This window comes from Palaemon carinicauda, chromosome 4 (assembly GCF_036898095.1).
Source record: "Palaemon carinicauda isolate YSFRI2023 chromosome 4, ASM3689809v2, whole genome shotgun sequence".
NCBI lineage: Eukaryota > Metazoa > Arthropoda > Malacostraca > Decapoda > Palaemonidae > Palaemon > Palaemon carinicauda.
Window position 1 is genome coordinate 48,347,347 of NC_090728.1, and position 14,495 is coordinate 48,361,841.

General features: G+C 46.1%; 1 protein-coding gene across 6 annotated transcripts in view; it reads left to right on the forward strand.

Annotated features, from left to right (window-relative positions):
• Nucleotides 1-14,495, forward strand: part of LOC137639927 (sorting and assembly machinery component 50 homolog) — a 113,019-nt gene that overhangs the window by 67,843 nt on the left and 30,681 nt on the right. For all 6 annotated transcript variants that reach the window (XM_068372218.1, XM_068372220.1, XM_068372222.1 and 3 more), the window contains 2 exons: nucleotides 7,177-7,282; nucleotides 7,461-7,643. In XM_068372218.1, the coding sequence (XP_068228319.1) occupies nucleotides 7,177-7,282; nucleotides 7,461-7,643 (289 nt within the window). The remainder of the gene's footprint in view (nucleotides 1-7,176; nucleotides 7,283-7,460; nucleotides 7,644-14,495) is intronic.

Sequence of the window (14,495 nt, forward strand, 5' to 3'; positions counted from 1 at the left end):
TGTAGTTTACCCCTAGTCCCGTTTTCTATGAGGGGTAACCTCAGGTGGAGTGGAACCTGCCCTGAGGCTATCCCCCAGGTCAGAGAGCATGCTTGCTCAGGTCTCGATCTCCAGTAAGTTCTCTGGTCGCGCCGTAATAAAATCTCGGCGCTCTCTCTTACCCAGTGCGACCCTAGTGTCCCCGACCCCCCTTTTTGTGTCTTTCGAGGTCCCCACGTGGACTTTTTATTATTATTTTTATTACTATCCTAGCTACAGCCCTATTTGGAAAAGCAAGATGCTTTAGCCCAGGGGCTCCAATAACAGTGAGGAAATGAAATAAGGAAATAATAGCTGAAGAGAACAATTTAACAATAAATCATCCATCCTACCCTTATCCTCTGTGTTCGTCGTGTAGGGGCAGCTTATGTTCTCCTACAGCCACGTGTCCGGAGTGCGAGTCCTGGAACGTGGTGCAGTGGGTGCGCTTCGGCACCAAGAAGAAGAATGCGTCCAAGAGGTCTCATAGGAAGGAGAGCCTCTCCTCGCCGCTTACTTCTCCCGATGCCTCGTCGAATGGAGATTCTTTAGACAGCCATCTTCCCCTACCCAGAGTAGGGGACGAGGTAAGTCAGTTGTGGGGAAGTGCCCGTTGCTCTTCCGCAGGAGTCGGAGTGGGTGCGGTATAGCACCAAGAAGAAGTAGGCGACGAAGGGGTCGCCTGAGAAGACTAGCGCCCCTTCCCCCCCTTGCTGCGCCGGGCGTCTCGACTGACAGAGCTTCCCTACCACCCTCCCCTACCCAGAGTAGGGGACAAGGTTAGTCCGTTGTGGGGAAGAGGGCCGCTGCCCTTCCCCAAGAGTCTGATCTTCAGGATAGTGGGGTTGTGGCGTCGTTCCAGACGAGTGAGGGGCTTGAGGGAGGGGCGGGAGTGTGTTGGGAGACGGAGTCCTGGTGCAAGCAGGCCACGTCTCCTCTGATGACCCCATGTGGGGGAAAAATGTCCCTAATTCTTCTCCAGCCTCTCTGGCGTGTTTTTCAGTCACTTCTGCAGACGAGGACATTGCCGAGAAGGAGCCTCCCAAGTCTGAATTGCAGCGTTCCCCGGACCGGCAGTCCATTGATTTCTCGCCACGAAGGCCATCCTCCAGACGCAGATATGACCCTCGCAGGGAGAAATGCGAGAAGGCCGCTTCAGGCAGGCGTAAGGCCGCGAAGCTTCCGGTTCACCCCGCCAGCGGGGGGAACCGTGCTTCCTTACGGGCAGCCTGGCCGAATCAGCACAGCTGGTTCGTCCCTCGGACTTAAAGGAACGGTTCCCTCCGTCGGGTCAGCCCACGGGGATCCGCGTCCTCGTCCCCCAGAGAGAATACACGAACGGTAGTCCTCGCCGGCACGGCGATGCCAGTTTTGACCCCCGAACCTGGTGCGGAGGCTCCCGCCGGGGAAGACCGGTACCACCACAGGGGAGTCCCTGGTATTCCAGAACCGAAGCGCCCGGTGAGGAGTGCCCGGTGACCCGGCTCCTCGGGATCAGGCCGTAGGTTCTGCGGACGGTAGAGAAGGTTCGTTCGTTCCGACGGGGATGCCCGCCCTTCGACGTGAACCCCGACAACCCTACAGCAGGCTCTGGCAGACCGGCATAAGCCCTCCAAAGGCCACCTAGCTCGGCACGAGCGCAGTGGACCCAGGACGGAGGCCCCCGTTCCGACGGTGATGCCAGTCGACAGGCGTAAGTCCGCGAAGGGTCCGGCTCCATCCGCCCAGCGTAGAGAGTCGCCCCCTCGGTCTGGCAGTCGAGTCCTGACCTCCAAAGGCCACCTAGCCCGGCACGAGCGCAGTGGACCCAAGACAGAGGCCCCCGTTCCGACAGGCATAAGCCCGCGAAGGTTCCGACTTCTCCCGCCCAGCGCAGAGAGTCGCCTCTTCGGACTGGTAGCCTTGTCCCAGCCTCCGGTCCTTCGATGGCAAGCCCTGAACGGAGGAACCAACCAGCCAGCACGGGGAAGCCCGTGGCTCCATGGATATCCGCAGGAGCTCCATCCTTCCAGCGGAGGTAGCCGCTGGATCGACCCGGCAGCATGGCTTCCATACCCGGTACCACGACTGCTCCATTCAGGATTCGTGGTCAACCACTGGTAGGCCAGGGTACTCACACCCCACGGATTCCCCGGGAGGGGGTAGACCCATGATCCAAGCATTGGAGGTGGCCACTGACACACCCATGATGACTCCCTCCGCCCCGGCGGCTCCATCCGGGATGGAACCAGCCGTGCCATCGTCCTGGCCAGCCCCATCCAAGCATTGGAGGTGGCCGCGGACACACCCATGACAGCTACTTCCCTCCCGGCGGCTCCATCCGTGATAGAGCCAGCCTTGCCATCGTCCTGGTCAGCCCCATCCAAGCATTGGAGGTGGCCGCTGACACTCCCATGACGGCTACCTCCCTCCTGGCGGCTCCATCCGTGATGGAGCCAGCCGTGCCATCGTCCCGGCCAGCCCCATCCAAGCATCGGAGGAGGCCGCTGACATGGCAGGGTACTTCAACCCCACAGATCTCCCCGGGAAGGGGTAGACCCATGACGGGTACCTCCGTCCCAGTGGCTTCATCCGTGATGGAGATAGCCGCTCCATCGTCCCGGCCAGTCCCATCCAAGCATTGGAGGTGGTCGCTGACGCACCCATGACGGATACCTCCGTTCCGGCGGCTCCATCCGTGATGGGGCCAGCCGTGCCATTGTCCCGGCCAGCCCCATCCAAGCATCAGAAGAGGCCTCTGACATGGCAGGGTGCTTAAACCCCACGGATTTCCCCGGGAGGGGGTAGGCCCATGACGGCTCCATCCGTGACGTAGGCAGAGTGGTTTTTCCCCGAGCGGGTCGAACGGGGCTATTGCCTCTCCAGTGCCTGGGTCGGTGGTCGCTGGAGAGGGAGCCCCGCACCCTTGCCCAGTGCCTCTTCGGCTCCGTCCGCCCGTCGGATGTAGAAGTTGGCACACGTAATCTTTCCCTTGCCTTGCCCCCCGTAGGGGAGCTTCGACTCCTCAGTTAACCTTCAGACCCTCCTACTCAGACTCCAGGAGAGGGCGTTCAGGCCGCGGCTCTCGAAGGGGTTAGGAGGGGAGGCCCCCCCTACTCCTGCTGGCGCCTCAGGTGGGGGGATGCCTCAAACGATATTGGCAAGCATGGCGGGACCACGGAGCGGATCCGGGGACCGTAGCAGTACTAAAGGAGGGGTACAAGCTTCCCTTCCTAGCGGACCTCCGCCTCGGATCCCAGATCAACAGGCGGAGTGGTTGGCATCCAGAGACCCCTGGAGAGTAGCAGTATTGCAGGAAGAAGGCTCGGCAATGCTGGCGAAAGGGGCAGTAGAATCAGTCGAGAACCGAGTCCAGGGTTCTACAACAGCCTCTTCCTGGTGGAAATGGCGACAGGGTTCTGGAGACCTTTCAGCCCTCAACAATTCGTGTACAACACCGGCTTCAAGATGGACACTCCGAAGTCGGTCCTAGCGACCTTGAAGGAGAAGGACGGCTGAGGTCCATAGGCCTCAAAGCCGTCTACTTCCAGGTCCCTGTTCATCCCTCCAACAGGAGGTTCCTAAGGGAAAATTGGAGTACCAAAACATGGCAGTTAAAAACCCTATGCTTAAGACTGTCGACAGTCCTCAGGGCTTCACGAAGGTCTTCTCAACAGTTTCAGGCTGGGCGTATGAACAGGACGTCCGCCAGATTCGGTACTTAGGTGACTGGTTGTTGCTTTCAGTCCCAGAGGAAGTACTGAGGGAGCAAGACGAGAAGCTCCTGCAGTTCTACAACGTCTTGAGTATCATCATCAACCTGGAGAAGTCCCGGCTGATTTCCTCCACCAAGATGACCTACCTAGGGTTGGTTCTAGACTCCCGGATGGCGAGGGCCTTCCCCTCCGTGGAGAAACTGGACACCCTGAAACAGATACTCTGGCCCTTCCTGTCGGGCCAACCCAGGAGAGCCAAGGTCTAGCAAAGACTGAGAGGACTCCCCACACTAGATAGTCCTGGTGTCCCCAGAGACGAAGGAGGTCCTGGGGTGGTAGCATTCGGAACGAACACCCTCAAGGGAATGCCCTTTTCTGCCAACTCTCCGGAGATGCTCCTGTTCACTGGCGTATCCAAGGAGAGATGGGGTGCTCAACTTCTCGATAAAATGGCAAAAGGTAAATAGGAAGTCGAGGAGACGAACCTGCACATATACGTGCTGGAGATGAGGATCGTCCATCTACCCCAGGGAAGCTCCGGGTATCCGGGGTGCGACAATGCCACGGTGGTGGCCTACGTGAAAGAGCAAGGAGGACTAAAGTCGAAGGAACGGTGCAATCTCACGGTGGAGTTCCTAGGATGGGCTGAAGTGGAACAAATTAAATTCTCAGTCAGGTTCTCTCCGGGGAAGAGGAACGTCCTGGCCGGCGGCCTCAACTGGAAGGGTCGAGTGGTAGGGCCGAGTGGTCCCTACACCCAGAAGTGGTCAAAACCCTCTCCCTGAAGTGGGGCTCGCCGGTGTTTGACCTCTTCGCCACGAGTCTAAACGCACAGCTCCCCGTGTTCTGTTTTCCTGTACCAGATCCAGCAGCAGCGTCCGAGGGTGCCTCCCAATGAGACGGACGGCCAGCCTGTGGGTGACTTTGGTAGCGCCCTGGTGGCCAGAGAAGGAGTGGTTCGCGGATCTAAAGGAACTGGCATGCCTTGCACCTGGGACACTTCCAGACAGACCAGACCTTCTCCGGCAGCCTCACTTCCAGAGGTTCCACGAAAACCCTTGTTCCCTCCTTCACGTGTGGAGGTTTTCGAGCGTCTCCTGAAAAAGGAAGGATTTCCGTCGAGGCCAACATCAAGGATAGCAGGGTACCTGAGGCTTTCGTCAGTCGAGGTGTACCTGGCGTAGTGGGCTACCGTTTCTAAGGGGTGCTCCTCGAAGAACATCAGGCCATTAGGGGCCTCCATTCACGAGATAGCAGACTTCCTGGTATATCTCAGGGACGAAGTGGGCATGTCCATCCCAAGTCTTCCTCCTGAAGGACATAGGCCTGGGTGACTCCAGGTAGATCTCGACGCTCTTCAAGAGCTTCGAGCAGTCGTTTTTCCCTCAAGCCGTTTGAGTGCCCCAGGGGGATGTGGCTAGGGTACTTGAAGTTGATTTTGGAACCTCCCTTCGAGCCTCTAAAAGACATTCTAGACAAGGAGCTCACCCTCAAGGCAGTCTTTCGTTTAGCTCTGGCATCAGCAAAGAGTAGGTGAGATTCCTGGCCTGTCGTACGAGATCTCACACTCGAAGGTTTGGCGAGATTCTACTTTCAGATTCTTACCCTCCTTCGTAGCCAAGACTCAGAATCCAGTTGTTTGGGACCCCAAAATGGAATTGTCCCCAGTGCCAGCTATCCCTCGCTCGGACAACCCGAGGGACTTGCAGTATGGCAGTTATTAGAAAGGACAGCTAGACTTCATCCCGAGATCAAGAGTCTATTCATTTTCCTCGGGACTGTGAAGGAGCCAGTCTCCAAGAACACTTTCTTCTTCTGGATAAGGCAAGTGATCGTCAGGCCCTACAGTAGTGCAGGGGTCCCCCTTTCTAAGAAAGCCCAGACCCCACAGCATTAGGAGTCTAAATGCTTCTTTGGCATTTGAGAAGAACATGGCAGTGGGCCAAAGCCTGCGGGCAGGTACTTGGTCTAACCAGTCGACCTTTCGGCTCACTGCTTGAAGGACTACTCGAGAAAGTCCCTGGGCGGGTTCTCGCGTGGTCCCGTCATTTCCGCGCTCCAAATGGTTTAAGGGCGTAGCCCCAGTGGTAACTGCGGGTAGCGAGTCCAAGAGACACAGGTTCCTTCCTGAGCCCTTGTTCTTCCTTCCCCTATTTCCTTACCGAAAATGGCTCGGGTAGCCCCCTGAAACTGCCATGGGATACAGTACACTATCATTGGAAGGACATGTCTCCTAGGATTCTTGCAGAAGTGAGTTACATAGACACTAAGATGGTTTTTTGCATAGTTTTCCCTTGTTCTCGTGTTTTCTTTGAGGTCAGCAGAACCTAATCTCCTACCTAGGTTCCTCTTCTATTCTCGTCACAGTCTCTAGGTCCTGAAGGACACTCCCACCTCCTAAGGTATAAGTCTCCTAAGAAAGTAGTTCGAGGTAAGTATTCTGTGTTGGAACAAATCACAAATTTTAAGTAATTTGTATTTTTCCTAACAATACTTACCTCGAACTACTTTCGGGTAATGGCCCGCCCATCCTACCCCGAGTGCCTTGCTGGACTTCATAGATACCTAAGCTATCAAGAACTTACTGGAGATCGAGACCTGAGCAAGCATGCTCTCTGACCTGGGGGATAGCCTCAGGGCAGGTTCCACTCCACCTGAGGTTACCCCTCATAGAAAACGGGACTAGGGGTAAACTACACAAAACTCTGGTTGGTTGGGAGGAGATCCCAGATACTCCTAAGAAAGTAGTTTGAGGTAAGTATTGTTAGGTAAATACAAATTACTTAAAATTTGTGATATTATTGTTGCATCTGAGAGAATGTTTGACTTGATATATAAGTACAGTAAAATATTTAAGTTACTTTCTAAACCTTTTTCCTACTGTATTTTATGTTTAAAGGGAATTGTAAATGATTACTCTTTTCTATCATCATATTGACCATCTCAAAAAGTAAAATGTTGAAAAAATCAAAATTTATTCAAGCATTTTAACATGTCCAAAAAAGCTTTTGGTCACTTTATAGTCTTATTATTTTAGGTTTTCATGGTTTTTTAATCATCTAAATCAGCCAATGAATACTATAGAGTATAAGTGTGAATGGTTATGATGTAAAGAAAATGCTGTAGGAAACTGGACTACTTGCAATTGACTTCATCACTTTTTAACACATTCGCATTATGGGGTAAAAGTGTCATACTCCAATAGTAAATTCAGTGAGACCAGCATTGAGGGGTTTTCATTCAATTGCCTTTCCATCATAAGCCCTGGTTTTCTTGGTTGCAAACCAATCAGATGATAGCAATTAGTTGGACTTTCAAATCTGTATCTACTCATTTTATTCTTTTTATTATTTCAGATAAAATTGATGGTAAATTTGTTTATTTTATGCATATCTAATGAGAATATCATTTATGATCATTGCTTAAAATTGATAATGTAAAAGCAGCATCAATTTTCTTGCAGCTTAACAAGTAGTATTTATCAGCAAGCTAGTGAGGCACCTTGGTCTGGGTACAGAGAGTTGGACCGTGGTATATTACTTACACTGGCATTTAATTCGGCTCCTAATGTAAGTGGTATTCTCTTAACAACCATTACTGTACATGTATTTTATACTGTAGTGTATTAAAATAAAGAATTACTTTTATTGTTACACAAGTCTTGTTCATACATCTTTTTCATGAAATGCTGTATCTACATTCTGTACCACTATAATGTAATACTTTACCTATAGTTTCCACTTGTAGGTACAACAAAAATTGATCTTAGATGGCGTATGGCGTCATTTAACAACGCTTAGCCGTACAACTGCATTTGCTGTAAGAGAACAAGCTGGACACTCCTTGAAGTCAGCTCTTAGGCATGAGCTCCATGTTGATAAAAGAGATGATCAGGTCTTTCCCACAGATGGTGTTTCTTTCACACTCAAGGTCAGTTTTGTTTTTCTTTTGGTCAGGGAGTAAATTTAAAATCACAAGTATATTGGTTTTAGATTTAAACATTGATTTATTCCTATGCAAATACAAACTTCCGAGTCATTTAAATGGGGTTACTCTTAGTCTTGTTTTCTGTGACCTGACAATCAAAAGAAAAAGGGTTCGATTGCATCATAGTATGGTTGCTAGGTAACTCCAGTGTATCCCCGTGCTGTCACATAACACCTTTCTGTCCTTCTGGTTGTTGCGTTGCGAGGATCTCTTTACGATCTAAACATCCGCATCCCCTACGCATACCCTTATAGTGTTGTAGTGTTTGTGGCTTTTGTTTTTCTTTTATTATTCACTGTTACTTGAATTACTATCATTATGTGTGAGTTAAGAGTGTGTGCAATTATGGCTAGTAAGCCTGATATCATACGTTTATGTCCCGGCCATAATAGGAGTCCCTGTGGAGCCTTCATGAGTTGGGTAGATGTTGATCCGCATCCTCTTTGCCCCTCTTGCTATGGCAAGAGATGTTCATTGAAATCACCATGTAGTACTATAGCAAGTGGCTGTTCTCTCAGTGGGAGAGATATTTTCATCGCAAAGAACAAACTTCGTCGTCTTCCAGAAATGGTAAGTGAAAGAAAGTTCGTTTCTGTGGCGAAAGTTATCCACCAGCCTGGTTCTTCGTGTCAGGATCTGACTGAGGCTCCAGTCACGGACGACGAGATCCATAATTTTGATAATGTTTTATCACCCAGTGTTGATAATGTGCTTTATGATCATGAGCTGATATTGTAGCGTATTCTTTGGCTACAGTCGCTGCGCTTCCTGAGCCAGATCCGTTCTTAGTACCCTCAGTTACTGATTATCCTACTATGGATAGATCTCCCTCACCTCCCACTAGTGTTTTGAGTGGTGAACTTTATATGGCTGATTATCCATAGAAGATCTTTCTGCTTTTGGAAGTACTGTATCTCTAATCCGCGTGTTGAAAATCTTTGCATTTCTGTTCGCGGAACCTTAGAGTTGAGCCTGCCATTTCCCTCTTACTGAGGCAGCCTTGTTGGAAGACCTTTATTACCACCTTCCAGCTCGTTCCCACAAGCCAGGCCTCCCTTTTACACCTATGGTTCCTCGGCATTGATCTCCTCTAAAGAGTTCCCAGGACTCTTTCCAAGACTCTCCATCCCTTTGTTACGAGGGTGGTTGGACCGCTTCGGTTGTGTCCACATCCCAAGACTGCTCTAAACAATTGTGTTCTTCTCCTTCTAAGCATATTAGTGCTAAAAAGTTGAATGTGACAAAACCTTTATTAATTTCCCAAGTATTGTCTATTCACGGTTCAGCCAGGCCGAACATTCAGCATAATAAATCTGTATACGCTGCTGTTCCTGTGCATGATGACATCACCCCACGAGCCGCCATTCCTACACAGGTGGGAGGTGAGGGAGATCTATCCATAGTAGGATAATCAGTGACTGAGGGTACTAAGAACGGATCTGGCTCAGGAAGCGCATCGACTGTAGCCAAAGAATAAGCTACATTATCAACTCATGATCATAGAGCACAGTCTGGGATTGACCTGGTTACTGATCAGACGTGTTATTTTCTCCTCCTGACCTGACCTTCCGCTCAGTTAGGCTCATGAGGTAGCGACCACCCCGTGAAACTAATGAGGTGTTAAACTTTTTGCTGAACTGCTGAAAACAAATCGTTTCCGTGCTCTCTTTATTACTCCACATCTTTTTGTCTTTTCTGTGTTTTTAAATAGTGATCTGAAAATGCATTCTGCTGAAGAAGTCAATAAATCCCAGGTCTTGAGTGGCCAGCCGCTTATAACCAAAATCTCTAAAAACGTGAATGGAGTTCTCCAAGCCTCCAGTGTAGTGAACTCGCTTCCCGACCTGTGTGCTGAAATTCAGGCCCTGAAATCGTTACTCTCGGGTCAAATTTCTAACCTCGTATCACAAGTGAGTGACCTAAAGGACAAAATAGAGTCTATTGATTAAAGGGTCACTTCTGCGGTGGAGGACAAACTACGCCACCATCTAGAAGAAATAGACCGTAAAATTAGTGAAAAGGACAAAATAATTACCGACCTAACAAATAGGGTGGCGACACTTGAAGCCAGGCCAGACACATCTAGAGAAATGGAAATTCTCGAGGAGAAGCTGGATGAGATGGAAGCCCAAATGATATGTGATAATCTTGTCCTGTCTGGCCCTGCTTTGCCCGCTCCCCAACCAAACGAGGATACACGGAATATAGGCCGAGATCTCGTGGAAAGGTGTGTCCAAAAGAATTTTCCTGACCACGTCTTCCTTGAAGGGCGAAGGATCGGTAAGAGAAGGGTCGATGGGTCTTTTGAAAACAACATCATCTTGCTGAAAGTGATGTCGCGAGCAGTGAAGGCAGACATCAGACACTCATGTTTTCAACACAGGAATGACACTGCAAAAGGTTTCTTTATAGGCGAAGCGCTCACAAAGAAACGTGATAAGCTTTTTTATGAATTACGTAGAGTGAAAAGACAGCAGTATACCGGTCTGTTCCTACATACTCGCGACGGAGTTATTAAAGTGAAAACTTCCTCATCGGGCAAAACTTTTGCTATCCGTACCCGAAAGGACCTTGATCTGTTCTACAGTAGTACAGGGCTTAGTGCCCCCGAGTGATTTCAAAATATGTGCTAAATACTCCATTGTTTTCAGTTTCTGTAACCATTTTTTCTAACCTCATTAGTTTTTCACATTTAAATTTTTAAATTTACACTCACAATTTTTTCTTTTTTTTCAAATTGCATTATTTTACTTTTAACACCACCATTTCCACTATTGTTAGTAATATCATTACTATTCTCAAATTTACTATTATTACTTTTACTGATATTAATATCATTATTATTTTTTTTTTCTTTCTTTTTTTTTTATTACTACTATTATTGTTAACCCTTTTACCCCCAGGCTCTTTGGAAATTTCCAACCCTTAACCCCCAAGGGGTGATTTTTTCCCCAGCACATTTTGCAGTATATTTTCTTTAAATTGCTCTAACAGCCTTAATTTTTGTCATAGAGAGGTCGGGTTGGTCTCATTCTCTTGGAAAATGCCTGAATTTTCTCAAAAAATTATCAAAAATATGAAAAAAAAAATTTTTATAGCATTTTTTTGCAAGGACGTACCGGTACGTCCATGGGGGTAAAGGGATGAGTTTTGTGAAACGTACCAGTACGTCCTTTGGGGGTAAAAGGGTTAATATTATTTTTATTATTCCTATTTCTGTATTGTAATTACAACAATTATTTCCTTGTTTATATTTTTTACAACTATTTCCATTTTTCACCGTAACGAAATATTTTCATTTTTGTATTTCTAAGCATATTGTTACTAAACTATTAATTACTAATTTTAACTGTGGTTACGTCTCATGAACACAAATCCTGTATATCACATTGATCCTGATGAAAACTTTATTGATTTTGTGAACACATCTGATCTGTTTTCCTGTAAATATTACACTACTGACACATTTAATGATTCTCTCCCTAATCATATGCGGCAATGCCTTTCATTAATAAGTTTTAATATTCGAAGTTTCAAGAAAAACCATGACGAATTTATTGGCTTCTTAAATAACTGCAACCATGAATTTGATATCATTGTATTGACCGAAACATGGGCTAAGGAAGAAACTCTCTGCATGAATTATCTTCCTGGGTATAATGCATGTCACAATTATCGGGAAGGTCGGAGGGGCGGCGGTGTGAGCATTTTCGTTAAAGACTCTATTGATTTTCAACCTCTTGATGACTTCTTCAACATTTCTAATGATAATTTTGAAAGTGTCGGTGTAACGGTTTCTATACCAAACTCGCCTCATAAAACAGTAATCTTAGGTATCTATAGACGTCCAGGAGGTAACGGAAATATGTTTTTCGACTCGTTAGAGGAAGTGCTAAGAAATCCAGGTATCTCCCCTATGAATACAATTGTCACTGGGGACTTTAACATCTGCTTAATGAGGGAAGGGGAGAGCGAGACCACCCGCAGACTGATTAACACAATGCGATCTTTTGACTTTCGCCCGTCAATAACTAGACCAACAAGAGTCGGCTCGAATGACTTGCTGTCTTGTATCGACCATATTTGGGCTAATAATAATCTTGTTGGTAATAGTGGGATATTCTTAGCAGATATCACAGTCCTAGGACCGTTATTTTTCCTCGCCTATATCAATGATCTACCTCGATCAGTAGGTAGGTTAAGCTCCATACTCTTTGCCGATGACACTACGCTTCATTTTAGACATAAAAATATCTACTCCCTCTGTGATACACTAACCAATGATTTAACTCGTGTAAAAAACTGGCTACTAGCAAATAAGTTAACCTTAAATGAAAGAAAGACATACTTCATAATCTTTTCTCTACGTAGAGTTCCGGATAACATAACGGTTGCTATAGGAAATCACACTGGATCAGAAGTCCAGTGGTAAATTTTTAGGGATAATTCTTGATAATAAACTAACTTTCTGTGAGCATGTAAATATGACAGTTAATAAAATTGCCAAAGTAATGGGTATCATATATAGATTAAAAGAGTATTTCCCCTTATATATTATAAAACAATTGTATCACTCGTTAGTATCTCCTCACCTAAATTACTGCAATACGGCGTGGGGGAGTAGTAGTAGAAATGTCTTGCAACCATTAATTGTAATTCAAAAAAGACTGGTAAGAATCATAAGCTCCAGTGATTACTTAGCTCATACATCGCCACTCTTCCGGTCTCTCTCGATATTGAAGCTGGAAGACACTTATAAGCTCTTCTTAATGAATATGATGTTCCAAACACTTATTTTGAACAAATTTCCAGATTTAAGACAAAAAATAATTCAGGAACAATCAGTTCATCCATATGGAACAAGAAATTCAAATTTAACTCTTCCTTTCATACGTATTAATAGATGCGAGCAATCGTATCTATACCAAGGTATTAAACTTTGGAATACTCTGCCCGCTTATCTAAAGGCACTGCTTAGCTTTCGGTCTTTTAAGAAATCATATACAAATCTCCTGTTATCTGGGTATTAAGCTTTTTTAATAAATATTTATACTTGCCTACCTAACCACAACGCAAGTATGTTTCATTGTTTAGAATATTTTTTTATTTGTAAAACTAGTTCTTTTACTGAGTTGTTTGCTTAATTTCTACAATTTTTCAATGTATATACCATTAGCTTTCATATACCATCTTTCTTTATCATATAAATATGCATTTCCATTTGTTTTTAGGCTAAGATTCTCATTTATATGTATCTATTTGTATACATATGATTATGTATATGTATGCGTACATTTTGTATATCTATATCCATATTTACTTTATTTTTTATTTTTACTTAATTGATGATATTATTTTGCTGTATTATTGCCCGAAGAGCTCTGCTCCACATGGGCTTGGACTGAGTCTTTTTTTCTTTTTGTAAATCTTTGAATGTAAATATTTTTTGTCCAATAAACATTATTTATTTATTTATTTATTTATTATGAAATTAATCTGGTTGTTGGTCAGGCCAGCAAGTTCACACGATTTGTCATGCCCACTCGTGATAACGTCACTCCACGCACTGCCATTTTGATGCTTGAGGATATTCCTCCGCAAATCTGCCATGTTAATGCACACCTTGATCTTGCTAGCACTTCTCAAGCCCGTTTATGAACTGCACACGCTAGGGGATGTACTATATCATCACCTCATTATTTTAAAGTTCTCCTGAAGTCTTATAAACAACAGTCTAGATCTCACGATCCTAAAGCCACGAGTTATGCAAGTAAGAAACCTATTGCTTTACCTGAACAATTGCACACTAGTTCCTGCCCTAATGTTTGTATTGGTTCAAATGTTACGTGTTCTTCGGAAAAGTGATAATATCATCATTCAGACGAATCTTCTTTTCAGGTACTGGGAGTATAAATGGTGTCTGAATCTTTTCCCCCTTTCCCACGAGTTACACCCCCATCTAATGCATGTGATCTATTCGTGCTACAATATGAATATGGCAAGGGAAAGGAAGGATGTCTGAGAAAAAGTTAAGAATCATCCTATAACTGTCAAAGTTGAACAACTAGTTATCCTTAAAGGGAAACCATGATATTATCAATATTAATGACTCCCCAGAGAACCTCGCTGCATGCGCTGGCACCAGCTCAGGTGATGTAGCCTCCCTCGAGATCCCGATGTCTGGTTCATAAGCATCACAATTTTCAATATTAAACTTGGCCGGTGATCATATAAGCTGTCAGCTCTGCTGCCCGACAGAAAAACCTAAGGACAAAATACGCCAGCGATCGCTATACAGGTGGGGGTGTACATCAACAGCGCCATCTGTCGAGCAGGTACTCAATTACTCCATGTAAACACAGAACCAATTTTCTCTCTGTCGTGCCACTGGCAAGACCTACTAAATACGCTGTTGCTTACTGGATTGATTTTCACAGAATTTGGTGAAGTACTCATTTCTAGTTATTAGCTTTCGCTTTGCAGAGGTTATCTTCAATTCTTCCTTGCATTCTTTGATTGAATTTTGGATTATTTGTTGACGACTTGGATAGATTTTGAATTCCCCTTTGACTAATTCAAGATGGCTGACCCTTCTCAAGTCCCTAAATACAGGAAGTGTAGTGCTAGGGACTGTTCAAGGCGTCTTCCGAAGGCCTCTATCGATCCGCACACCATTTGTTCCAATTGTCGGGGTAAATCCTGTCAATTGGAAGATCGATGTGAGGAATGTGTTGGGCTTTCGGAATTCAATTTTCTCGAATTCCTGAAATATTCACGTAGGCTAGAGAGAGATAG